The sequence below is a fragment of the Marmota marmota genome, unplaced genomic scaffold (genome assembly GCF_001458135.2).
Source record: "Marmota marmota marmota unplaced genomic scaffold, marMar, whole genome shotgun sequence".
Classification (NCBI taxonomy): Eukaryota; Metazoa; Chordata; class Mammalia; order Rodentia; family Sciuridae; genus Marmota; species Marmota marmota.
In genome coordinates this window covers 34,465,137-34,491,311 of record NW_026000229.1, presented here as the reverse complement: position 1 = coordinate 34,491,311, position 26,175 = coordinate 34,465,137, and the positions used below count along the sequence as shown (strand labels likewise).

Sequence of the window (26,175 nt, the reverse complement as noted above, 5' to 3'; positions counted from 1 at the left end):
TATTCAGACTAGTTTAGTTTTTATCTAATGTCCTTTTTCTGTTCCAGGATCTTACCCAGAATATCATGTTGCATTTAGTCATCATGTCTCCTTAGGCTCCTTTTGGTTTGTAGCAGTTTTTCAGATTTTCTTTGTTTTTGATGACCTTGACAGTTTTTGTTTTTTGGTTTGTTTTGTGGTGTGAGGAATTAAACTTAGGGCCTTATGCATGCTAAACAAATGCTCCAACACTGAGCTACAACCCCAACCTTAACAATTTTAAGGAGTATTGGTCAGGTGCTTTGTAGAATATCCCTCAATTTGAATTTGATGATTTTCTTATGATCAGACTGAGTTTATGAGGTTTTTGAGAGGAAGACGACAGAGTGTTACCATCATCATGTCATATCAAGGTTATACTATCAATGTGATTATAACATTATTAATTTTAACTTTGATCATCTGGCCTAAGGAATTGACTTTTACCTTAATTTATTTAATACCTAATCTAGATCTACCTATATGAAAGCACTTATGTACTGTCTTGGTGATTTGGATTGGACTCATTACTGGGGGAAAAAGGTTGGTGGGGTAACCATCAAAACAGGAAAAAAAAAAAAAAAAAAGCTGGCCACAGGGTGGTGCATGATGGCATGCCAGGTATTCAGGAAGCTGAAGCAGGATGATCCCTAGCTTGAGGCCTGGGCAACTTAGGGAAACCCTGCCTCAAAAAAAAAAAAAAAAAAAATTAAAAGAGTTGGGAATGTAGCTCAGTGGTAAATTACCCTTGGGTTCAATCCCTAATACCTACCCCCCCAAAAAAAAAAAAAATCCCTCAGGAAGTGAAAAGAGGGTTGACTTTTAAACTATGGCCTTGACATTTTTTAGACATATAACTTTGGACAAGTTATTTTTGCATCTGTAAATGAAATAGTAATACCAAATAGTGCTTTTAAATACCTGTTGAGAAATGTTTGTACATATGTTTTGTAAAATATTATACTTTTAGAACTGTCAGAATCCCATATTAAAAAAATATCTTGGAAAGAGTTTACATTTTAATGTTAAAATTTAATTTAATTTAATTTTTAATGTTAAAAATTAACATTATCTAGTGGGTTTATTTTCAACTCTTGGATGAGCAGAGAGTGTAAGGATGGGCTTAGGCCTGAGCCTAAGCAACTCCATTTTAAAACTCCAGTTTGAAACCTGCAGTCTCACCACACACGCCTAATGGAGCCCTCCAGTATGGCCCTTAGGCACAAACAAGTCACTTCTTCCCATCCTGACAAACTCAGGGTGAAGTCTCTGGCATGTTGTCCTCGCCCCATAAGGGAGAAAGGCGAAAAAATCAGGGTAAGGACCACCAGACCAGATGCTTTAACCCCAGTGTAAATGACATCACTGAGAGACCTGGTGGCAGCTGATAGGGATTGAAAGGGTGGTCAAAAGCCCCCAAATTTATTATAAATGATGGAGCAAATGAACATACATTCAGCCAGACAATACTAATGCCCTCACGCTGGAGAACCTGAAGAGGATCTGGACTGACATCCTATCTCTTCTCATTGTTTGTCTGATCCTCTGCATTTTCCTCAGTACTCTCAAACTCTACAGCCACATCTTGACGCTGGTGAGAGCCACAAATTTTCCCTACAACCCTCTCCTCGACCAGCCATCAGTGCCACCCCAGGAGAAGCCTGCCTTGGTTTCTGATCTAATCACCATGTGAAGGTGTATCTGCTGGATGCCTTAGGCTTGAGACTTTTGATCTGACACTTGAACTTAGCATGCAGAGGGAATGTCTGTCATGAGCCTGTCATAATTAAGTGTGTTTGCAGTGTTTAAAATTAATCTAGAATTGTTTGCTGTGAATTGATTATGTCTATTTCAGTGCCTAGCATTAAGGATTGTCATTTTCTTGATTAAGAAAATTTAGCTACCTAAAGAGTAGCTAAACTGTGAAACCAACCTAGATGCCTTTCAATAGAAGAATGGATAAAAAAAAATGTGGCATATATACACAATGGAATTTGCTCAGCAATAAAAGAGAATAAACTCCTGGCATTTGCAGGTAAATGGATGGAGTTAGAGAAGATAATGCTAAGTGAAGTTAGCCAGTCCCCCAAAAACCCAAATGCCGAATGTTTTCTTTGATATAAGGAGGCTGATTCATAGTGGGGTAGGGAGCAGGAGCATGGGAGGAATAAACAACTCTAGATAGGGCAGAGGGGTTGGAGGGGAAGGGAGTGGGCATGGGGTTATTAATGATGGTGGAATATGATGATCATTATTATCCAAAGTATAGGTATGAAGGTATGAATTGTGTGAATATACTATGTATACAACCAGAGATATGAAAAATTGTGCTCTATATGTGTAATAAAAATTGTAATGCATTCCGCTGTCATAAAAAAAGAACCTATAGAGTGAAATTGTATTCAGTGATATGAGTGAATAAAGCATTGACAAAGGCAGAAACTCGTGGACATTCTTTATTTCTCCACCCTCAACTGCATAAGTTGCACTTTTTGCCATCACACAAGGTCAATGTGAGTTGAGAGGGTTTTCTGAGTTCCCATTTTTGTCTTGCTTCTTTTTGCCAGTCTGCTTGCTTTCTCATAATAAAGGGGATTCCCTAGATATTATGAAGCCACAGCAAAGAGCTCAACTTCATGTGAATTAACTATTAATAATTTTGATGATACTTCTTTTTCTCTACAGTATCTGTGAGAGAGAAAACATCCCTCTTTGAAAGTTGAATAATTTTTGTAAGCTGCAAGACAATTAACTTTATTTTAGCAATGGACCGGAAGCATAGAATAATTATTCAAAGATGAAAAATCTTTCTGTCTCGGAATCGTGCTACTTGATTTGAATGAAAATACCAGTTTTTGTGTTCTTTAGGTTTTATGTTGGTGGCAGTTATTTTTTAAAAAATAGTTTTAGTTGTTGATGGACACAATACCTTTGTTTATTTTTTTATGTGGTCCTGGGGATCGAACCCAGTGCCTCATACGTGCTAGGCAAGCTTCTAACCACTGAGCCACAAACCCAGTCCCCATGGCAGTTATTGATAAAGCAACTCCATCTCTTTTTTAAACAAGTGGGAGCCAGTAACTTAATTTTTTCTTTATACACATAGAAAGGAAATATGCAGAGAAAAAAGAAGAGGCAGGGCTTTCTCTGCACCAGTGAAATTAACACTGCACATAATAGCAACAGCTAGCCTGATATAATGCAAAGACTAGTGATATGGATTCAAGCCTAATTCTGTTTCAAACAAGATATAAGACTTAGAGAAAGTTTTTGAACGTCTTTGTTTATTGTATTTCTGAGTTGTAAAACTATGTTGTTGAGAAGATGAGACGAGGCGTGCAGAAACAACTTGTGAGAGAGCTATTATTTCTAACCCAGAACGTGTTCCCTGTCAGTAAGGGTGCATTACTTACTATTCATTGAGAGTAGCTTTTGGACTTTGTATTTGGAAGTCCAGTTGAGCCAAAAGCAGCAGTGCGTTTAAAACCAGGATCTGACTACCCTGAAACATTCTTTCGGATCATGAAGGAAACCACCTTAAGTTTATGTTCTCCTGCTTTTCCCAGTAATGTTTGGGACGTCATATTTTATGACTTTTTTGTTGTTCTTTTCTTTCCTCATCGTTAGCACAAAGGAGAAAATTTCCTCTGAAACAAGTACAACCTTCTTTTGAAACAAAATCTTTCTAGTCACCTGTTTCTAGCAGTAGCTCACCTACTGCTCTCCCTACTTCACCCAGATAGCCAAATTTAACACCTCACATTATCTATCAGAGATAACCCTCGCGAGATAAGATTTCAAGGGGGGCGAGAGGAAGCCCACTATCTCGCGAGAAGAGGGGGCATCGGCGGAAACTAGCAAATGGCCCCCTAGGCGACCCGGCCCCAGCCAGTGGGCGGGGCCAGAGTACATCCGCCCCCTTCCGGCTCTTTTCCCCGCCCCCCCCAACCCTGAGGTGTTGGGTTCGGGTTCTGGCATCTGGGTTCTCCCGGTTTCCTGCGGCCGATGCCAGATTGAGTTCAAAGCCTCCGGCACTCGCTTTGGCCTGATTTGTGGAGGGGGGGCGGGGAGGGACCTGCAGCTTGCGGCCCCGCCCCCTTCTCCCGCTAGCTCCCGCTAGCCGGCGAGCCAATCGGCCCGCCTCCGGCTTCGGCCGGCCCTGGGGCCGCGTTCCCGGTGCAACCTGGTAGCCGAGGCCTGAGCTTCTACTCATAGGTGCCGGTGGCGAGGCCTCAGGGCACAGCGCGGTTCGGCCTCATGGTGGGTTTTGGAGCCAACCGGCGGGCTGGCCGCCTGCCCTCTCTTGTGCTAGTGGTGCTGCTAGTGGTGATCATTGTCCTTGCCTTCAACTACTGGAGCATCTCCTCCCGCCACGTCCTGCTTCAGGAGGAGGTAGCCGAGCTGCAGGGTCAGGTCCAGCGCACTGAGGTGGCCCGCGGGCGTCTAGAGAAGCGCAATTCGGACCTCTTGCTCTTGGTGGACACGCACAAGAAACAGATCGACCAGAAGGAGGCCGACTACGGCCGCCTCAGTAGCCGGCTGCAGGCCAGGGAGGGCCTGGGGAAGAGATGTGAAGATGACAAGGTAAGGACGAGCTCTTTCCCCTCAAACCCCATCGTTTTCTTTCAGTTCCTGTGGGGGTTTTAGCCCACAGGAATTTATCCCTTCTAGGATTGCAGCCCTGAAAGCTCCTCTTGCCCTCCAAACCCTGCTTCTGTCAGACGTATCTCAGTTTATTAATGCCACAGTCTCTAGTCTCTGCCAGAGACTGGCTTTAAGTACTGGTTCTCAAGAACGAGAAGTTAGCCTGTGTGTGGTTGCCGCCTTTTCACCAGGCTCAGCTGCTGAGCTGGCAGTGGTAATCATCTGGCCTGTGTGGCTGCCTTACGTTCCCAGACACAAATCTGGAGACTGCCAGGTTTGGTGGGGGTATTGTTGTCTCATCCTTATTCTGTGCACACGGATCATTGTTAATTTCTTTATTTGAAAAATGGTGTCTCCTCTAACTCCTTTTGGCGAGACACACATACACACACAATTTTTTAAAGCAACATGACTTCTTAATTCTCTATAGGGTGATGTATCAACTAAGGAATCAGATATTACTGCCTTTTTGTGATCAAAATTTTGTGATAAATGGGTCCTGGAGCCATATGTGAGCCACACTTGTGACTTGGACTTGGTTAATCCGCAATTATCTACTCAATTTGAATTGTTAATGAAATTAGCCAAAATGGTAGGTAGAATCTAAAAATAAGTCCTAAGCAGCAGAATCTTATGTCTGTGTCCTCATTGTTCTTGAAATAAAATGAAATTGTGTATGCTTAAGAGTAATAATTGTTGTTTTATGTAGAAAACAAACTTTGAATTAAAAACAAAGTTTTAAATTTAAAAAGTTTAAAACTGGACTAACCATGCCTGCTGTCTTTGCTTTTTCCAGTATATTACTAGCTGTACTAACAATTTACGATTTACACAACTTCTGTTGGTATAGCAGAGTTGTCCATATTTCTGAATGTGATAGTAGATGTCTTATTTTCTGAACTCCTTTTTAGTAATATTCACTTTTTAATGTAAGTTTCCATTATAAGTTTTTACTTTGTGTATCAAAATCTTTTAGAGTAAATCACTATAAAAATCTGCATGAGCTCCCAACTTTCCCATTGTGATTGGTCTCTACCTTCTTCCTTATTTCATAAGATTGAGGCCCTCAGGTAAGTGTTTCCCTGTGTCTCCCCCCTCTTCACCATTACATAAGATATCCTCTGAAAAGGACAAAGGACCAGCAAATTTATGCACTTACTACACATCAAACTCTAAAGACTGAAAAAGTCTCTTGGGTAGCGTAGGCAGAAAACTGTGCAGTTTTGGACCTCATTAAATGAGGTCTTCAGACTTGGAATGGTTAAGCATTATTTAAATTCTTATATATTCATTTTTTTCTAGTATACACTCTGGATTCCATTTCTTCTATCTATTGGACTGTTGCCACCTCTTTCAGTAGGTTTTTAGTTTTACTTTGAATCAGGTGCAACTGTCAGTTCTAAATTTTAAAATTTCTATACATACTCCCTTTTCTCTAACAATTACTTTCTTTTTTAATTTTCACTGCTTACTCAAGTTATTGGTGGCCTATTAATGCTTTGTGTATTTCTTTTTTTTTCATCCCCATCCTAATCTTTTAAAATTCTGTCTGCCACTTCTTTTTTCCTCTTTTCTGAAGCTTTTATGTGAAAAGTCACAAGTGGCAGTAAGCCTTTCAAATCCAAAGAACATTATGATTCTCAGTTTATTTAATATTTTGTTTGGTCCTCTTGTCTCTAGCTTTTTGGAAACTATCTCTTTCCTTGCTTCTGTAATATTGCTCTCTTCAGATTCTCTTTCTATTCTTTCTTTACTGTATTCTTTGCTGTTTTAATTTTTTTTTTCTTTTTCCCCAACCACTCTGTTCTTGGGCCTTTGTTTTCCCCCTTAGAGCAGTATTTCCTAAAGTGGTGTTAAACAGCATACTGTTCTTGGAATTTATGGGTGGTCAAGAGAAAAAAGGAAAACATATTTGGAAGAAAATCCTAAGAACTATATCTATCTCTTAGAGTTCATAATGCCTATTGGCTATAAAGGGCTCTGTGAAATCCATTGGTAAAGAAGTCTGTTTAATTTTGTTTAACCCAATCTTTCTCAGTTTTTATTTGAGCACAGCTTACCATTTTCATGGCCTACTATTACCACAGTATAGAAGAATGTAGCAAAGCACACTAACGTGGGGAATGTTGCCCTAGATATTTTAACTACTTTTAAGTGTTTGGCTAATATTCTATGCAGCTAGAGCACAAACCTATATCTCCTGACTATAGGCCAGTTATATATTTTGAGCTAACTATGACATTTTTGTTGGAGTGCTTGTGAGTGAACTTGGGGTTAACAAGGAGGCTCTGAGCTACCCAAAAAATTATGATAGTCTTGGTGTGTGTGTGTGTGTGTGTTTATATATATATATAATTTTTTTAAAGAAAAGTTTTAGATCTATAAAATTATTGTGAAGATAGCACAAAGTATTTCCATATTTTCCACACCCAGTTTCCCTTATTATTACTATCTTATATTAGGATGGCACTTTTTTTTTTTTTAAGTTGTGAGTGGACATAATACCTTTATTTTATTTATTTATATGTGGTGCTGAGGATCCAAACCAGTACCTCACATGTGCTAGGCTCCAGCTACAACCCCAGCCTCATGGAGGCACGGTTGTTATAATTAATGGACCAGTATTGATATATTGTGACTAACTCAGGACCATACTTTATCCACATTTTCTTCATGTTCTTTTTGTGTTCTAGGATCCCATTTAGGGTACTATTACTTTTAATCTTCATGACTTCTTTTTTAAAAATATTTTTTTAGTTACCAATAGATCTTTATTTTATTTTTTTATATGTGGTGCTGAAGAGTTGAACCCAGTGCCTCACACATGCTAGGCCAGCTCTCTACCACTGAGCCACAACCCCAGCCCCTTCATGACTTCTTAAGTTGCTTAAATTGTGATACTTTTTCAGATTTTCTGTGTTTTTGATGATCTTGACAGTTTTGAGGATTTCTGATCAGGGATTTTGTAAAATTTCTTTGAATTGGAATTTGCTTTTTTTTCTCAGAATCAGACTCAAATTATAGTTTTTGGAAAAAAGACCATAAAGTACCAATCTTATCACGTTATATCAAAGTTACATCTTTCAAATGACTTACATCACAATTGATATTAACCATTATCACCTGCTTGAAATAGTGCTTGCCAGTCTTCTTCATTGTAAAATTACTGTTTTTTTCCCCTCCCTTCCTTGTCTTTACACTTTGGAAGAAATTCATATGTCCAGCCACACTTAATGATTAGTGAATAGTGAGTTACAGTTGTAATGAAGGGCAGGGTATCCACATAAACTATTTGGAATTCTTTTCCCCTGGAGGTTTGTCGCTTCTCTTTGACTAATTAATTTATTTAATCATTTATTTATATCACTATGGACTTGTGGATATTTATTTCATACTTTGGACTATAATCTGGTGCTACTTTATTTTGTTGCCCAAATTGTTCCAGCTCTGACTTGGGGAGCTAAGCCTTCAGTTGGCTCCTATTTCCTTTCCTTACTTTTATATGCCAGAAAGTAGAGTTTGCACATACGCCATGCCCAGTTGCCTTGTCATATACCTCTTCCTTACTTTTTGGCACTCTTAACATTCTCTAGGCTCATCTAGTATATTTTCTGCTTCAGTCTTAGGCCAGCATTTCTCCAGGGAGTTCTAGTTCTCTTTAATGGGGAATAGTGTTAGATCTGGGTGCTAGGTATGCCCATTGCTACTGTCAGGCTGTCTTTGGAAATCTAAGAATCCCTGTTCCATTGGAAGCAGAAAGATAATATTGGCTTCTTCCAGATTTATTATGTCATACTGATATTTTCAATCTGTTATCTAGACTACTAAACACAGAATAAAGGAAATTAAAATTGTTCCTATTGTTGTCCAGGAAAGTGAGAAACAAGATCCATTTATCTGGATTCCTTCAAATTTTTTTATTTGCCTTCCCTGTAAAGCGTTTCAGCATGGAAAGGTATAGAAGTTTGCTAGGGCTGCCATAACAAAATACCACAGACTAGGTGGCTTAAACAACAGAACTTTATTTTCTCACAGTTGTGGAGGCTGGAAATCTAAGATCTAGGTACTAGCAGAGTTGGTTTCCTCTGAGGCCTGGTCTCCTTGACTTGTAAATGGCTGTCTTCTTGCTCCTTTATCCTTACAGAGTGCTCCCTCTGTGCATTTACAAACCTGGTGTCTCTTCCTTTTAGACAGTGGTCTAAGGGTTCAACACTAATGGCCTCATTTTAATTTAATTACCTCTTTAAAGATCTTATCTCCAGTATGGTTACATTCTGATGTTCTGGGCTTTGGGACTTATGAATTTGGGGCAATACAATTCAGTCTAAAAGGAAAAAAAAAAGTCTTATTAGAAACATACACACACATAAAAGTTCAGTTTTGAGGATTGAAACTGATGACAATAAATGACCACTTTTTTCTATAACTACCATAATTCTTCCTGAGTTAGGGTATACCTTTAGTTGAGTAAAGGTCATGGCCCAGAAAAGAGAATAAGAAGCATATTACATTTTCCCCCCAGAAATGTCTTTATTGTGTGTGTGTTTGTGTGTGTGTGTATAACACTTATTCACATGCCAAATATGTATGTGTAAAAATCCTGGCATACAGTAGATATTCAAAGTTCAAATCCTGACTCTGCTAATTTATGTATGACCTCATACACATTATGTATGACATAATTTAATTTATGTATGACCTCTGACACATTACTTCTCAGTGCCTCAGTTTCCTCATCTATAGAATGAGGATAATAATAATAAACTTTTTCATTTTTGTGAAGTTTAAATGAATAAATTAATTAGAATTCTTAAAACAGTGTCTACTGCATAGTTAATAAAAAAGGTTCAGTAAGTACTGTGTTAGTTATTATTATTCTACAGATACTTCCTTATTTCTGTCCTGCCTTCTTTCCAGGATGGGGCTCTGTGTTCTTGCCCAAGATCCGGTTCCAGCTCCAGTACTTGTGTCACCCTTTGCTCTTGGCATCTGACTCCCTTCCCCCGCCATTACCAGGTCCATTTTTAGATAGGCTTAGTTGGCTTCTCCCCTGTTTTAGCTAACTCCCTGGAGCTTACCTGTTCCTCTGAACTATAATTTGAGATCAGACTACTACAGTTCTTCCAGTATGCCACACATGATGGTTTGAACCTTTATCTCTGCATCACCAGACATAATCTGGCCAAATTCTAGATATAATTTAATTGCTACTTCCCATTATTCATAAATCATACATAACTGATACCTTCTCCCCAAACTTCTTTCCTATCTTCTTGGTTTCTATAAGTGGCAATCATATAACCATTATTAAGACTGAGGTTAGAAATTTTGGTGTTATCTTTGGTTCCTTCAGCATGTCATATTGAATGATTATCTTGGTCTCCATTTCTTAAGCAAACTTGATTTTCCTTAAACCTTACTTTCAGAGAGGCTGAATGAGAGGCTGGGAATATAGCTCAGTAGTAAATCACTTGTGTAGTGTGCCCAAGGTTCTGGGTTCAATCCCCAGTATACTGCCACTTTCCTCAAAAGAAGATAAGGTTTATATGGACAGAGTGGCTGCATCAAGTCAAAATTCTGTGTAATCTTTAATTTCTTCCATAGAATGGCTCCAATTACTGTTTTCTTCTATTAGCTTCTGACCTAGACTGGTCCAGACAAATTGCTTTGCTTGCTTTTGTCTCCCCTTCTGTCTTTTTGTGTCATATTCATTTTGTGTTTTTGTGCCTTTATTCCTGCTATTTGACTCTCAGCCTCTTGTCTCTTTTTTATGTATCTATTCTTCCTTCTGATCCATGTATATAGGCCACAAAGCCCTTAGGGCTTCTGACACAGAGCACACTTTTCCTTCTTCTTTTTTCTTTCTTTTGGTACTGGGGATTGAACCCAGAGGTACTATACAACTGAGCTACATCCCCAGTCCCTTTTTTTAAAAAAAATTATTTATTTATATGTAGTGCTGAGGATCCAACCCAATGCCTCATACATGCTAGGCAAGCAAGCAATGTACCACTGAGCCACAACCCCAGCCACATCCCCAGTCCTTTTTATTTTTCATTTTCAGATAGAGTGAGGTCCCCAGGCTATTCTTAAAACTTGCAGTGTACCTGCTTTGGCCTCCCAGGAAACTGGGATTACAGGCATGCACAACATGCCTGACTGCTTTTCCTTCTTTATACACAATATAAGTTTATTGTTTGAACTGTGCTAAATTTTTTTTTTTTTTTAGTAATAGGTTCTTATGTGTTAACCTTGTCCTTTACAAAATTTCAAGTTCCCTTAGGAACTTTAAATTTTTTCCTTTATGTTTCTGATAGTTCTTAGTGTTGAGGCAAAATTTCATGGGTTGATTTATGTCCCTCCCAAAAATTATATCGAAGTCCTAATACCTGTGAGTGTTAACTTATTTGGAATAGGTCTTTGCACTTTTAGTCAAGTTAAAATGGCATTATGTTGAGTTAGAGTAGGTCCTAATCCAATGACTGATGTCCTTATAAGAAGAGAAAACAATTACAGAAGAGAATGCCGGATATACAGACATGTCATGGAAGGTGGAAGCAGAGATTGAAATTCTGTTGCTAAGGAATGCCCTGGGCTAGAAGAATCCCTTTTACTAGAGTCCACAGTGAGAGCAAAGCTCTGTTAATACCTTCATTTTGAATTTTCAGCTTCCAGAACTGTGAGGTAATTTCTATTGTTTTCAGCTATTCAGTTTATGATGCCTTATTACAGCATTCCTAGGAAATGAATACCCATAATGAATACTCAAAAGTTATTTGATTTGTTGGTTAGATAACTTCTTTTAATATGATATACACTGTGTGGCAATATAGTTTAGTGGAAAGAGCAAGATCTTCTAGAGTTAAATAGGCCTGAGTTTATAATTGTGCCATTATATTACCTCCTTAAACCTGTTTCTTCATTCATGAGGATTGATGAAATAAAATATATACAGACCTGTCTGCTACAGACTTGACATTTAATAATGTTAGTTTCTTTCTTTCCTGCATACACTGTATAGTTAATTTTGACTATAAAATTAACTGTATAGTTAATTTTGACTAAATGCCTCTCTAAGTTACTGAGTCTAGCTTTGACTTGTGATTCTCTTGGTCTTGTACTGTTCTCATGAAACCCAAATATATTAATTAATTCAGTTGACAAAATATATTGAGCATCTGCTGTGCTCTTTACTAAAATGATCTTAAAACCATGTCCCCACTTGGCCAATTATTTTCTCCCTTTCTTATTTTCATATTGTCTGTTTTCTCTTGCTTCCATGATAAGGGAGTGAGGAATCTCAGGAGGTTCTGTGGAGATCATAAAACCAATTGGCTCTTCAAAAACAATGACTGGGATTTAGTTATGCAGAGAAAAGGTAAAAAGATATCCAAGGAGCTTCCTTCTGCCTATTCCATAAAGGAAATAAAACAGTTCTTAGAGTGTGACATGTGACATTTGTCCACTGAAGTGATGAGAGTACTTTTTGAACTATGACTTCATTAAGCAAGAAAAACCATTCCTCATAATTTTTGGGTGAAGATTTAAGATTCTACCATTTTAGTTTCTTCTTCAAAAGAGTTAAAAGATTCCTTGGATTGAAAGTCCAGTTTTCCTGTTAGGGTCAGCCTGGATATGTGATAGTTTTAGTTTCTCACAGTGTTTTAAGTCTCTTTCTTATGCCTAACTGACTTTATCTAACTTTCTTGCATTATTTCTGGCTAGGTGGATCCTTCTTTGAACAGTGTTGCCTCAGAGCTTTTGCTCACTTGTCTTCCTTATCTGATTCTTCCCCTCTGCTAAACTAGATCCTTCTCTAAAGGATGATTTCAAAACTTACCTCCATAAGTTTAACATGACATACAGAATGTTTTTACTATCCCTCAAAGTTCCCTCTTATTCAAGTTGTCTTTCTTCCCTTACCTCTGGCCTCAGGCAACAGCTCTTCTGCTTTCTACCATATTAATCAGTTGTCTTTCTCTAAAATATTATATAAATGGATTCATAGATATATACCTATTTAACATAATGATTTATTTTCCCTTTACAATTTCAAGTCTTTATGTCTAACTTAAATTTCTTTTCTCATTTGATGATTAACAAAGATCTGATAGACTAACATTTTCATTCTTAACTTGAATTTTCTAGTATTTTGTGCTGCTCATCTCTCCTGAAAACATTTGTCCCTTAACTTCAATCACATCTATAGTATCCTTAATATCCTGTCCCTCTCCCACTCAATGTTGATATGTCCTGTACTTCCATTTTTAATCTCATTTTTATTTCTTTATTCGTCATATATATTCAAGTTTCTGTTTTAGGTCAGTTTCTGTGCTGTGAGCTGTAGATACAGCAGTGAATGACATAATATCATGTCATAGGGGATTTCACCTGAGCAGGGGATAGAGGGGAATCTAACTAGTTTATGGTCTTGGAGAAGACAAAGAAAGAGGTTTTCTTTCTTTCTTTCTTTTTTTTTTTTTTGTACTGAGGATTGAACCCAGCAGTACTTAACCACTGAACCACATCCCCAGTCCTTTTTTATAATTTATTTAGAGTCAATGTCTCACTGAATTCCTAAATGCCTCTCTAAGTTACTAAGTCTAGCTTTGAGTTGTGATTCTCTTGCCTCAGCCTCCTAAGCCGCTGGGATTACAGGCATGTACTACTTCGCCTGGCTAAGAAAGAGTTTTTAATTGAGTCTAAAACAGTTTAGTCTTTAATGAGGTGAAGAATAAGAGGGTTGTGAGAGATGAGAAGAGCATTCCAAATGTAGGGTGTTACATGTTTCAAAGAACAGTACAGGGGGAAGTACGAAGTTTTTGAATATCTAAAGGTTCAGTATGTAGAGTGTGGGAGCTAGAATAAAATTGATAGCCGGGTGTGGTGGTGCACATCTTAATCCCAGCAGTTTGGGAGGCTAAGGCAGGAGGATCACAAGTTTAAAGCTAGCCTCAGCAATTTAGTGAGGCTCTAAGCAACTTAGAAGACCCTGTCTCTAAATAAAATACAAAAAGGACTGGAGATACAGTTTAGTGGTTATGTACTCCTGGGTTTAATCCCCTGTAACTGCCCCTCCACCTTCCAAAAAAATGATGCTGGACTGAAAGACTGGAGTCAGATTATGAAAAGGGATTTGTGAAATATGTTAAGGGCAATAGGAAGCAAGTATCTAGGATTGCTACTATTCCTGGCTTGTTATTTATTTATTTATTTATCTAACTATCTATTTATTTCTTATTGTGGTGCTGTGGATTGAACCCAGGACCTGTGCATGTCTTCTCATCATTTTGAAATGTATAATAAATTGTTGTAGACATTTGTTGTTGTCTTAATGTGCTATAGGACACTATAATTAATTTCTAATATTTAACTGTATTTTGGTACCTGTTATCCAATCTCCCTCTATCCTTCCTACCTTATCTCCCTTCCTAACCTCTAGTGACCACTATTCTACTCTACTTCTATGAGATGCATTTCTTACATTCTTTTTTTCCTTATATTCTTAATATGTGATCATCTTTAGATGTACCAAACTGTCTTGTGCTTTCATTCCTCTACCTCAGTCACTTTCTCCCTCTTCCTTTTTGTTTACTTGGCAAACTCTTAATTGTCTTTTAAGATTCTGTTAGAACAGTACCTCTTGTAAATGCCTTTGCTGACCTTCCCAGGTCTATTCTGTATTTATCTTGGATCTTGTACATGCTTAAAACACTTACCATATTGCTGTAATTATTTATTTATAATTGCTTCTCCATAACTAGATTGTAAGTGAGGCAGAGCTATGTTCTATTTATCTTTGTAATTTGACAGTTCTTGAAATAATATTAGTTAATAAATATATGTTCTTTTCTCCCTGTACTTGAGTCTGAACCAAGGCCCTTGTGGATGCTAAACCACTAAGTTGCATTCCCAGCCCTTTAAGATTCTTGAGGATAGAGTCCATACCTCTTAATATGCATATATATTGAATACCTGATTCATACCCAGTTAGTAACAGTAGTTCCCCCTTATTCACAGTGGATATGTTTCAAGAACTCAGTGGATGCCTGAGATCTTGGACAGTTAGTACCAAATTCTCTAAATACTATGTTTTTTTTTTTTCCCCTGTAAATGCCTATGATAGAATTTTCTTTATAAATTAGACATGGTCAGAAATTAATAATAATAACTACTAATAAAATAGAATATTTATAATCATATGGTATTATAAAAGTTGTGGGATTTTTGGTTTTGTTTTCTGTGTTAGGGATACAACCAGGACCTTGCATTCTAGGCAAGTACTCTGCCACCAATCCATGCCCCCCAGCCATATAATGAAAGTTGGGTGAATGTGGTCTGTCGGTCTGGTCTTTCTGTCCTCCCTCCCCTCCTTCTGCCTTCCTCACTCTTAAAATATTTTATTATGCCTTACTCACCCTTCTTGTGCTGCTATGATACAGTGCCTTTGTGATGAGATGAAGTGAGACAAATGACAGGCATTGTGACATAATGTTAGGATACTCTGTAAAGGTTACTTGAATACTCTCACTTCAATACTATGACAGTCAATCTATTAACACTGATAGTAGTGAGTAGTGACTAGGTAGTATGTACAGCATGGATACACTGGCTTCATATCCTAGGTGGCATGGAATGGGACCTTGTGAGATTTCATCATGCTACTCAGAATGACTTACAGTTTAAAACTCATGAATTGGTTTTCTGGAATTTTTCATTTAATATTTTTGGATTCAGGTAGATTGTTGGTAACTGAAACTATGCAAAGTAAAACACTGGATTAAGGGGGAGTATTTTAAATAATTGTTGAATGAATGACCTTATCTATACATTATATTGGACCTACTTTTTTCTTATCTTCCAAATATATATTGTGAATCTTTTCATTATAAAAATCTAAAGGAGCTGGTAGAGTGCTTACCTGGCTTGTTTGAGGCCTGGATTTTGATCCTCAGCACTGCTGGAGGAGAAAAATCTACACTAGAGAGGAAGAGGAGGTTGAGAGTGGTAGGTCAACAGATACAAAGTTACAGTTAGATACAAGTTTTGGCATTCTATTGCATAGTAGGATGACTGCAGTTAATAATAACATACTGTATATATTTTTGGTACTGGTGATTGAACTCAGTGGTACTTTACCACTGAGCTACATGCCTAGCCCTTTTTATTTATTTTAAATATTTATTTTTTAGATGTAGTTGGATATAATACATTTATTTTATTTATTTTTTAATGTGGTGCTGAGGATCGAACCCAGGGCCTCGCACATGCTAGGCGAGCGTTCTACCACTGAGCCACAACCCCCGCCCCGCCCTTTTTATTTTTGAGAGAGGGTCTCACTAAGTTGCCCAGATTGGTCTCCAACTTGTAATTCTCCTGCCTTAGCCTCCTAAGTCACTGGGATTATAAGCATATACCATGGTGCCCAGCTGTACTGTATATTTTTAAATAGCTATGAGAGGATTTTGAATGTTTTCCCACCAAGAAATAAGTGTGAGATGTGCTAATTACTCTGACTTGATCATTACACAATGTGTACATGGACCAAACATGACATTGTACTCCATAAATTTGTAAAAGTATTACATATCAATTAAAATAAACCTTTAAAAAAATCTTGTCTAAATGTTGTAAAAACTTATGTATTTGGCATTATGCAATAGGTGTGGACTCAGTAAATATGTGATGATTTATTTAGGAGTTTTCATTGGTTCTGAAACAAAGTGTGAAGAAATAAGTGCTGAGGCTACCACAGATATTATCCACATATCTGATTACACTACTTTTTCTGGAAGACATGATCAAAATATTTTGGTGTAAAAACTACCCATTATCATTCTATCATAAGTAGAATTCCTTGCTGTCTTCCTTCCTTTTTCCTTCCTTCCTTCCTTGAGATGGGGTTTGTTATGTTTCCAAGTCTGACCTTGAACTCCTGGGCTCCAGCAATCCTGCCTCAGCTTCCCAAATAGCTGGGACTGCTGGCACGTTCCACAATGCCGGCTTTAGGTTATATAATTTCTTTGAAACATGTGATGTTGAATCTAAAATGATATTTTGTTCAGTTAGGAATTCAAAAATTCTTTTCTCCTTCAATTTAGCATTTAAATGAGAGGAATTTAGGCCCTCTTCATGGGCCTACATTTAAAACAAGAAAAATAAAGAATAGACTTGAAAGGTTGGTTAATTTGATATGTATAACTGAATTGTTCTGTAAATAGGCTTGCTATTCCAATTTTATAGATGAGAAGACTAAAGCTTTTAAAAGTGATTTGTAGCCAGGTGTGCAGGTGCACATCTCTAATCCCAACTGCTCTGAAGGATGAAGCAGGAAGTTCAAGGCCAGCCTGGGCAACTTAATAAGACCCCATCTCAAAATAAAAAAGAGCTGGGGATGTAGCTCAGTGGTAGAATGCTTGCCTAGCATGCATAGGCAAGGCCCTGAGTTCAATCCCCAATTCTGGGGGTGGGGGGGGGTACTAAAAATAAATAAATAAAAATACTAGTACCTGGTATTGAAAGTAAAACCTAAGTCTTGATTTCTAAACCTGCATTTTCCCATAATTTTATCATAATTTCCATTATTTTATCATAAGTCATGATTATTTTTTCAGGTGGAGAATTATAAATAGTGGAAAACAGAGGGATCAGTTTTGCTCATTTTTAATATTACTATGAATGATTTAGAAAAAGTTGACAGTGTACTTTTTTGGGGGGGGGTGGTTACCAGGGATTGAACCTAGGGGTCATTCAACCACTGAGCCACATTCCCAGCCGTTTTTTAAAATATTTTATTTAGAGACAGGGTCTCGCTGAGTTGCTTAGGGCCTCACTAAGTTGCTGGAGACGGCTTTGAACTCGCAGTCCTCCTGCCACAGCCTCCAAAGCTGCTGGGATTATAGGCGTGCACGACCGTCCTTGCACAAATAATACTCCTGAAAGAAATAAACCACAGGAAAATCATAACTGTATTGGGAAAAATTGAAGCTTTAATGGAAGCATTTAGGAGAAAATGATTCAAAATGTACTAACAGTATAATTAGCCATCAAAAAGGAATTGGGTGGCTGGGCTTGTAGCTCAGTGGTAGAGCACTTGCCTGGCACATGTGGGGCATTGAGTTTGATCCTCAGCACCATATAAAAATAAATACAAATAAAAATAAAGGTATTATGTCCATTGAAAAAGAAAAAAGGAATTGGGAGTCAACCAAAAACACCTATGGAGCTAATAAACAAATTCAGTAAATTTGCAGGATATAAAACCAAGACACAAAAATCACTTGTGTTTCTGTTCACAAGCAATGAATTATCGAAGAGGAAATTAAGAAAACACTTCCATGGGCTGGGGGGTTGTAGCTCAGTAATGGAGCTCTTGCCTAGCATGTGTGAGGCACTGGGTTTGATTCTCAGCATCATTTATAAATAAATAAAATACAGATCCATTAATACCTAAAATATAATTTTAAAAAATAATTTATTCATAATAACAAAAAGAATGAAATAATTGGGAATATATATAACCACAGAGGCAAAAAAAAAAAAAAAACCAAAACTTTTACACTGAAAATTATATAACCCCAAGGAAGGAAATTAAAGAACACATGGATTATCCATGTTCATGGATTGGAATAGTTAATATTGTTTACTATTTGTTGAAATGTTCAGATCCCAGTAGAAGAAAAGCAACCAGCGAAATTTGAGTATTCATCCTTCTGGATCTGAGCTCTTATCTCTCCAAGAACATTGAGTTTCAGACTTTTTACAACTGCCTTCCTGAGTTAAAGTTTTAACCTGCACAACTAGGTTAAAATTGACTGACTGTCCCTGATTCGTCAAATGGCACATCTGCAGTTTTCATCGACTAATTCATTTTCATTATAAACTATAAAACCCAGACTCCTTCTGTAACCTGGGGGCCATTTCCATACCCAGAAAATGAGCCCACCCATGCCTGATTGACAACTGTGAAATAAAGGAAAGCTTGCTGATGTGTTTGAGGTCTGCTTCCATTCTGGTTATTTGTATTTTCATTATGGTGCCAAATTGTGTCGGTTATTTTTGCTTACATGTATAAGATGACAAAATACACTTCTCTCATGTATACCTAAAAATAAAGAATTGGAAGAGGAGAAAAGTTTGTTTCTAAAGAATGCTTGTTTTTATCTTTACTTCAAAAGCCCTTTATGTCAAGTGATAGAGCAGTTAATAAATTGATTCTAAAAATATAAAATTTTTAAAAATGTTCATACTGCTCAATAAAATATATAGATTCAGTGCAATCCTTATCAAAATCCAAATGACATTCTTTACAGAAATAGAAAAAAAATTCTAAAATTCATATGGAAATACAAAAAAACTGAGTAAAGAAATTTTGAAAAAGAACAAAGGTAGGGGATTTACACTTCCTGATTTGAAAACTTAATTACAAAGCTAACATAGTACAAAAGTAGTCAAGCTCCACTGCTAAGAGCCACAGCCAAGTAATATGATGCATGGCATTTTTGGTTGAAAGGTGACGCCAGCAAGCCATTGAGATGATATGATTATGTTAAGATTTGCATTCATATGGATATTGGACTCCTGGAGAGTTCCCATTGGTTGGGGAAGTGCGGTAGGAGGGAATTCCGGAGGAGGAACCTCCTCTTGGGATCCGGGAGAATGGCGGCGTGGGTCAATCGATCTTCCCGGGCGCGGACGGAGCATTGGCGGCAGTTTCAAAAAATAAAGTTTGTTCCTGCTTGAGTGGCTCGTGATTTTGTGCCCAGCCAGACTGCGGCACTCCACTAATCTGCTTGCTGTACTCTACTATAGATATGTGTTCTTAGCTACCATGTGCACATGTGCGCACACACAAAGTAGTAACCCCCTGAGATGATTATTTCATAGTATATGTATATATCAAATTATCAAATTATGAACCTTAAATACATATGAACTTTGTCAAATATACCTTAATTTTTAAAAAAGTAATAGAAATAAGGTAATACATTAGGAAATTCTGAGAGATTCCCTATGTGTTACTTATGCCAAAAAAAAAAAAGCTAAATTTTAGAGACTGCCATGCTAAGTATTGGAAATAGTAAGGAAGACAGTCTATCCTTTTTACATAACAATAAAAGTAGTTAACATTTATTGAACACTTATTATGTACTGGTCAGTTTTATAAACACTTGGTTTATATCAGAAGTAATCCCTTGAACAATCCTAAGGCACAATTTCTTCATCTATGAAAATTGAGAAATCACTGTGCCTTTCTTGAAGGATGGTTGTAAAGATGAAATGAGGTAAGACTTATAAAGCACTTAGCACAGGATCTGGCACAGATTTAAGCACTTAGTATTCATTAGTTATGCTATAGTTTGGATCTTGAATGTTCCCCAAAGGCTCATTGAAGGCTTGGTCCCCAGCTCATGGGAGGTAGTAGAATCTTTAGGAGGAAGGGCCTACTGGAGGGAAATTAGTTCATTGAAAGCATGCCTTTGAATGGATTTTTGGGACCCCCACTCCCTCCTCATCTTTCTTTTCTTCCCAGTCATCATGAGATAAACAGGCCACATATTGCCTTCCATGTTGCTACTTTACCACAGGCTCAAAGGCAAGGGGGCCAAGCAACCGTGGACTGAAACTTCTGAAATCATGAGCTCAAGTAGACATTTTGTCTATATAAATTGACTATTCCAAGTATTTTATCACAGAGACAGGAAAATGAATAACAGTTATTAATGGTACTCCATTTTAATTCAGCTGTAAATAAGTAATTGCTATACCTGACTATTTATCAGAATCACTTGTACTATTTTTTTTTTAAAACAACATTCCTGTGCCACATCAATGTTTATTGCAGCTCCACAATAGCAAAACTATGGAACCAACCTAGGTGCCCTTCAAAAGATGAATAGATAAAGAAAATATGCTATATATACACAAAGGAATATTACCCAGCCATAAATAAGAATGAAACTATGGCATTTGCTGGTAAATGAATGGAACTGGAGACCATCATATTAAGAGAAATAAGCCAATCCCCAAAAACTAAAGGCCAAATGTTCTGATATGTGATGCTAACACACCATATGAGTAGGGGAGGGAAGAATAGCAGTTCATTGGATTAGACGAAAGGGAATGAAAGGAAGGGAGGGGAGATGGGAATAGGACAGTAGAATGAATCAGACATAACTATCCTATGTTTATATATGAGTACATGACCAGTGAAACTCCACATCATGTAAACCAAAAGAATGTGATCCTAATGAGAATAAGTGAAAAAGAGAGCTGGGGTTGTGGCTCAGTGGTAGAGCACTTGCCTAGCATGTGTGAGGTACTGGGTTTGATTCTCAGCACTGCGTATAAATAAATAAAGGTCCACCAACAACTAAAAAAATATTTTTAAAAAAGTGAAAAAAGATTCCTGTGCCATCCTTATACTACTCAATCACATTGGAGGTTGAATGAGGAAGAAGATTTTTTTTTTTTTTAAAGCTCCTCAGGTGATTTCTGAGTGTCAGCTAGGTTTGATGGTTATGTTAAAGAAGATAGAATTGTCTCTAGAATAATCATCTGAGCATGAGTCAGAATCAGTAAAAATGTTTCTAGTGTGGAGAGAAAGGAGACAAATGACATCTTGTAAAAAGTCGAGTATATACAACTTTTGGAGTAAATGGTCATAGTTCTGCTGATTGCCCCCAGACAGGTTATACCTCAAAACAGGCCATGATGAAAGTGAGGCAGATAAAGCTGAGCCATCTTCAAGGTCACCAGCTGAAAAAAGAACAACAACAGCTGCTAGAATTAATCAGAGAAGCCACAAGGGATGGAAAAGGCATTAAAAGAACTTCAAAAAAATCTTCTAAAAATATAAAAATTTTAGGTATTGGAGAATGAAAGATTAGAGGTAAATGGATGGAGTAGCTGAGAATGAACAAGAAGTGATATAGGATAATATCTGGAGAAGAGAAGACAATTTTTGCTGGAAAAAAAGAGATAATAAACTTACCCTCATGGGCTGGGGTTGTGGCTCAGAGGTAGAGTGCTTGTCCAGCATGCGTGAGGCACTGGGTTCCATCCTCAGCACCACATAAAAATAAAATAAGGATTGTGTCCACCTATAACTAAAAAGTAAATGTTAAAAAAAAAAAAAAGAGAAAGAAAACCATAAACTTCAGAAGAGAGAAGTTGAGAAGTCTCAGGAAGAATGGTAAATGCATTTTAATTCATTAACTTGGAAATGGCTAAATAGCAAGCAGAGCAAGGATAATTGGCCTATTGTAGATGTACCCCAAATCTCAGAAAAACAAGTATCATAGAAAGGTAGAGGTTAAACATCCTAAGGCAATAAAGTTGATAACAAGGGGAAATAAATGAGGGAGTACAAAATAATACTTGAAGGATAACTAAAATTATACAAATATAGGTGAAGTTTAACTTAAGGTAGAGGAGAATAAGTGTACAAAGAGCATGGGACAGTAAAGTCTAAGGAGTTGCTCAGCAAACATTTACCTCAACATTATAAAGGCTATCTATAATAAACCCAAAGCCAGTATCATATTGAACAGAGAACAACTGAAGCATTTCCTTTAAAATCAGGAAGAAGACAAGGATGTCCACTCTCACCACTTCTATTCAATATAGAGCTTGAAACTAGCTGAAGCAATCAGGCAGGAGAAGGAAATTAAGAGGACACAAATAGGAAAAGACTAAGTCAAATTATCTGTGTGCTGATGAAATGATCCTGTATCTAGAAGACCCAACAAATTCCACTGGAAGACTTTTACAGCTGATAAACAAATTGAACAAAATAGCAGGATTCAAGGACAACATTCATACATCAGTAGCTTTCCTAAACTCCAACAGTGATTCTGCTGAGAAAGAAGGAAGATGATGAAAGAAATTGAAGAAGACTTCATATAACTGAAAAGCTCGGACCCTGTCTCCAATGCCAATCAATGCCAAAATTAACAATAAGGACATGGTTTGAGAAAAAGGAAAAAGAAGTTTTATTGCCTTGCTAGCAAAGGAGAAACACAGGGGACTCTTGTCCCAAAGGCTGTGACTCCAGATCAGGAGGGACAGGGGGGTTTTAAAGCAATTTCTCAAGGGTTACATTCTAGTAGTGGGTCCCAGGGCACCATGATGACTGTTCGGATATACTTTGGGAGATATTCACTTCCCAGATCCTCAGCAGGCATCTCCTTCCTGTAGTGGGTATGTTCAAGGGCAGTTAACTAGGGGAAGAAAAGATAACACTGTCTCCCTAATCTTGTTAGGGAGGGGCAGAGGTGAGAAGAGAGAAAATAAATAGATAAACAAATAAATAAATAAACCTTAGGGCAATAAGGGCTACATTTGGAAGGTGAAGGGACCACTGTTACATTTCTCTACTGTCAATTTCTACTTTCTATTTTTATGGAAAAGTGGGCAACGACATCTCCAAGCTACTTCATGCTGAGAGAGGGCAAAGTTGGGGGAAAGTGACCCAATGTCTTTGTTTTCTGTCAGGTGGGATATGGACAATTAAGGGTATTCAGCATCACAGCAGTCCAGAGGTCCATGGTGGTAGTTGGCAGGTGACTGGACAAGGTATACATAGGACAAGGTTTATGCTAGGACAACAAAAAACAAGACAGCAAAGCATTACATTTTTGGCAAACAATTAATATGAAAACAATTAGTATTTCAGCCAGCCTCTCGAATGCAGGACAACCTTGTGTCTCTAGAGTCCTTTGTGATAGTTAAATATTAGGCACTTTCATAAGTACCCTTCCTTAAAGCCTCCAGCTTTACTTTTGGTAGGGCTGATACAAGTGTACATTAAAAAAACAACAAAATTATTTTTCCTTTAAATGTCCATGAAGGACTGTGCTCAGGTTATACTCTTCTGCCAGGTGTTCAAGACAAAGTTGGTCGAAACTGACCTTGTTCCTATCTAAAGAGTCAGCTGAGATTCATCAGAGATCACTCTTGGGGACATGTGTGAAGCCTCCTGGGTCCTTTAGGTTTCCTCTATCAGTGGTGCCATGTGCCAGGATGGGTCAGGTCAGGGTCTTGACGACCACATATGTAGTTTCTCTTGGATGCTTCAGGCATTTCATTTTCCACTGACCCTCCTCTTTGCAGAATATGCACCACTGGTTGGCTTTCTGTTGTCTACGGTCCTCTCAATCTCCCTCTTTCTCAGATCAGGTGACTCACTGGAGTTTCAGAGCCCTTAGAGGGGTCCCATCATTTTCTCGGTGTTGGCTGACTTTAGAGGGCAAGGGCCAAATATTGGCTGCTTTTTCCTTTGCCCTTTTATTTCCTTGACTTTGGTCTCCAAATTTTTGGTTTTAAATACCCAGCAAGCCAGTTTCACCAGTCTTAGAGAGGGAGTAACAGGTTATAGCTTTAATATCTGTAATTTTACAGTTACCCCTTTCATTTAATTGGGTTAGTATTAGTACTACAAGTTAGCATTATATACTATTTGTCCTGTAGGTGATGGCTTATTCTCCCAAGTTAACCCGAATTTTTTTTTTTTCTTTTATTTTTCTTTTAGAAGCAGTACCTCTGCAAAACACAAACAGGCAACACTTAACGAAGTTTACAAGGAAAATACAAAATGAAATTAACAGAGAAAAAACATTCGGTTTGTGTAATAGCTATGAACCAAGAAAAATGACTTTTAAATTTTTGAAACTTTACTTAGTTATATTTTATATCCCCTGTTTGAGATCACTAATTTTTACAACAAATAACACAACTTTACATGAGCTGAAGTCTAGCTTCTTTTGGAGCCATTCTAACATAGACCAAGCTGGGAGGCAGAGCCTTATCTCAGGTAATGTTATTCACAAATAACATAATACATTATTACATCTGAAACATGACTCAAAGAAAAGCTTAGAGAACTTTTAACCCTTTTTTGTGGAAAAGTGGTAAAAATGTTTTCATGTTTTACAATATCCACCTTTAACCGGATCAGGCACTCATTATCTTTTTAAAAAAATACATTTACCCAGTGTAAAAGTAACATAAAATTTTACACACATTTTGGGCTGGGGTTGTGGCTCAGTGGTAGAGAACTTGCCTAGGACATGCGAGGCCCTGAGTTCGATCCTCAGCACCACATGAAAATAAATGAATAAAATAAAGGTATTGTGGGGCTGGGATTGTGGCTGAGCGGTAGAGCGCTCGCCTAGCACTGGTGGGACCCGGGTTCGATCCTCAGCACCACATAAAAATAAAGGCATTGTGTTGTGTCCATCTACACCTAAAAAATAAATATTTGAATTAAAAAAAAAGGTATTGTGTCGAACTACAACGAAAAAATAAATATTTAAATTTTTTTACATACATCTTATTGATAACATCCTTTTATAGAACATTAAATGATATAAAGAAATCTCCAATTAAATTTTTTATTTAAGTTTAAAATTACCATTTCAGACAACTTTAGTTTGGAGAACATAGCTTGGTAAAGTGCTTTTCTAAGCTTTATATTTTAAAACTTGAATATTAGAAGAACATGAGTATACTTAATATACAAAGAACTAATAGTTAGCATCACCATTACACAGATGTCCTTATATTAACTAGGTTTAAAAGTCAGAATTCATAGATTATTACAGGTTTACAGAGTTTAGCAGTACTAGCAAGGATCAAAGAATGGCCTTAAGTCTCTTATAAATTTAGGGAACAGTGTTAATGATCAGAACTAGACTTAGTTAAAGCAGACAGATTTAATATCAGTTTCTCAAATGGCAGTGTTGCCCTTTTATGCCAGATGCAATATATAAAAGATAACACTTATTGGTTAAACTTACGTGAACTTTCATTTTATAAACTTTTATAGAACATTTAGTAAGGCTCAAACAAACATTTAGTTTTAGATATATACATGTTTCTAGTCATATTTTTAGGTTATTCATGAAAAAAATCAAGCCTGGTCAAACTTGTAAGTTATCTGTTTCTCAAAGAAAAGTCCTAAAAGTAATGGACATCACACTTTTTTTTTAATATTTATTTTATTTCTTAGTTTTAGGTGGACACAATAATCTTTATTTTACATGTATGTGGTTCTGAGGATTGAATCCAGTGCCTCATGCATGCTAGTCGAGCACTCTACCACTGAGCCACAACCCCAGCCCCTGGACATTACACTTTAATATTGTGTAGCTCAAGCCTTGCACAATTTTTTTTTTTTTTTTTTTTTTTTTTTAACAGGCAGGATAGGCAGAGTAGGATATCTGGAAAACTGACTCAATTCACATTTTTAACAGTCCAGAAGAGAATGAATCCCCAGAATCCCCAGTAAGGTATCTCTCCTTAAACGGTTATCTCCTCCTCCTCAGGGGCAAGTTATTTCCTCCTCAAATAAAATCTTGGTTAAGAAAACATTGATCACTTTTTTCAGGGTCCCTCTGGCCTAAAAGGCCTTATTCACTTCTAGGAGATCTCCAGCAGAGCAGGTTCTGTTTTCTTTTCCTGGTAGACACTTGCAAATGAAGTTGTTATTTTTTGAGTAAGCATGTTATCTGT

General features: G+C 37.3%; 1 protein-coding gene and 1 long non-coding RNA gene across 5 annotated transcripts in view; one reads left to right on the top strand and one right to left on the bottom strand.

Moving 5' to 3' along the window:
• The first annotated feature begins 3,966 nt into the window (after positions 1-3,966).
• Golm2 (golgi membrane protein 2) overlaps positions 3,967-26,175 on the top strand; it is a 101,200-nt gene continuing 78,991 nt past the window's right edge. The window contains exon 1 of one of the 2 annotated variants that reach the window (XM_015480714.2): positions 3,967-4,602. In XM_015480714.2, coding sequence (XP_015336200.1) covers positions 4,276-4,602 — 327 coding nt within the window. In that variant the 5' untranslated portion in view covers positions 3,967-4,275. The remainder of the gene's footprint in view (positions 4,603-26,175) is intronic. The other variant, XM_015480716.2, reaches the window with a different exon arrangement.
• Positions 17,452-26,175, bottom strand: part of LOC107138149 — a 100,289-nt gene continuing 91,565 nt past the window's right edge. Inside the window, exons 4-5 of one of the 3 annotated variants that reach the window (XR_007343800.1) lie at positions 21,360-21,420; positions 17,452-17,597 (exon numbers count right to left, since the gene is read on the bottom strand). This is a non-coding gene — a long non-coding RNA (uncharacterized LOC107138149). Of the gene's footprint in view, positions 17,598-21,359; positions 21,421-21,455; positions 21,771-26,175 lie in introns of those variants that run through there. The other 2 variants (XR_007343801.1, XR_007343799.1) reach the window with 2 other exon arrangements.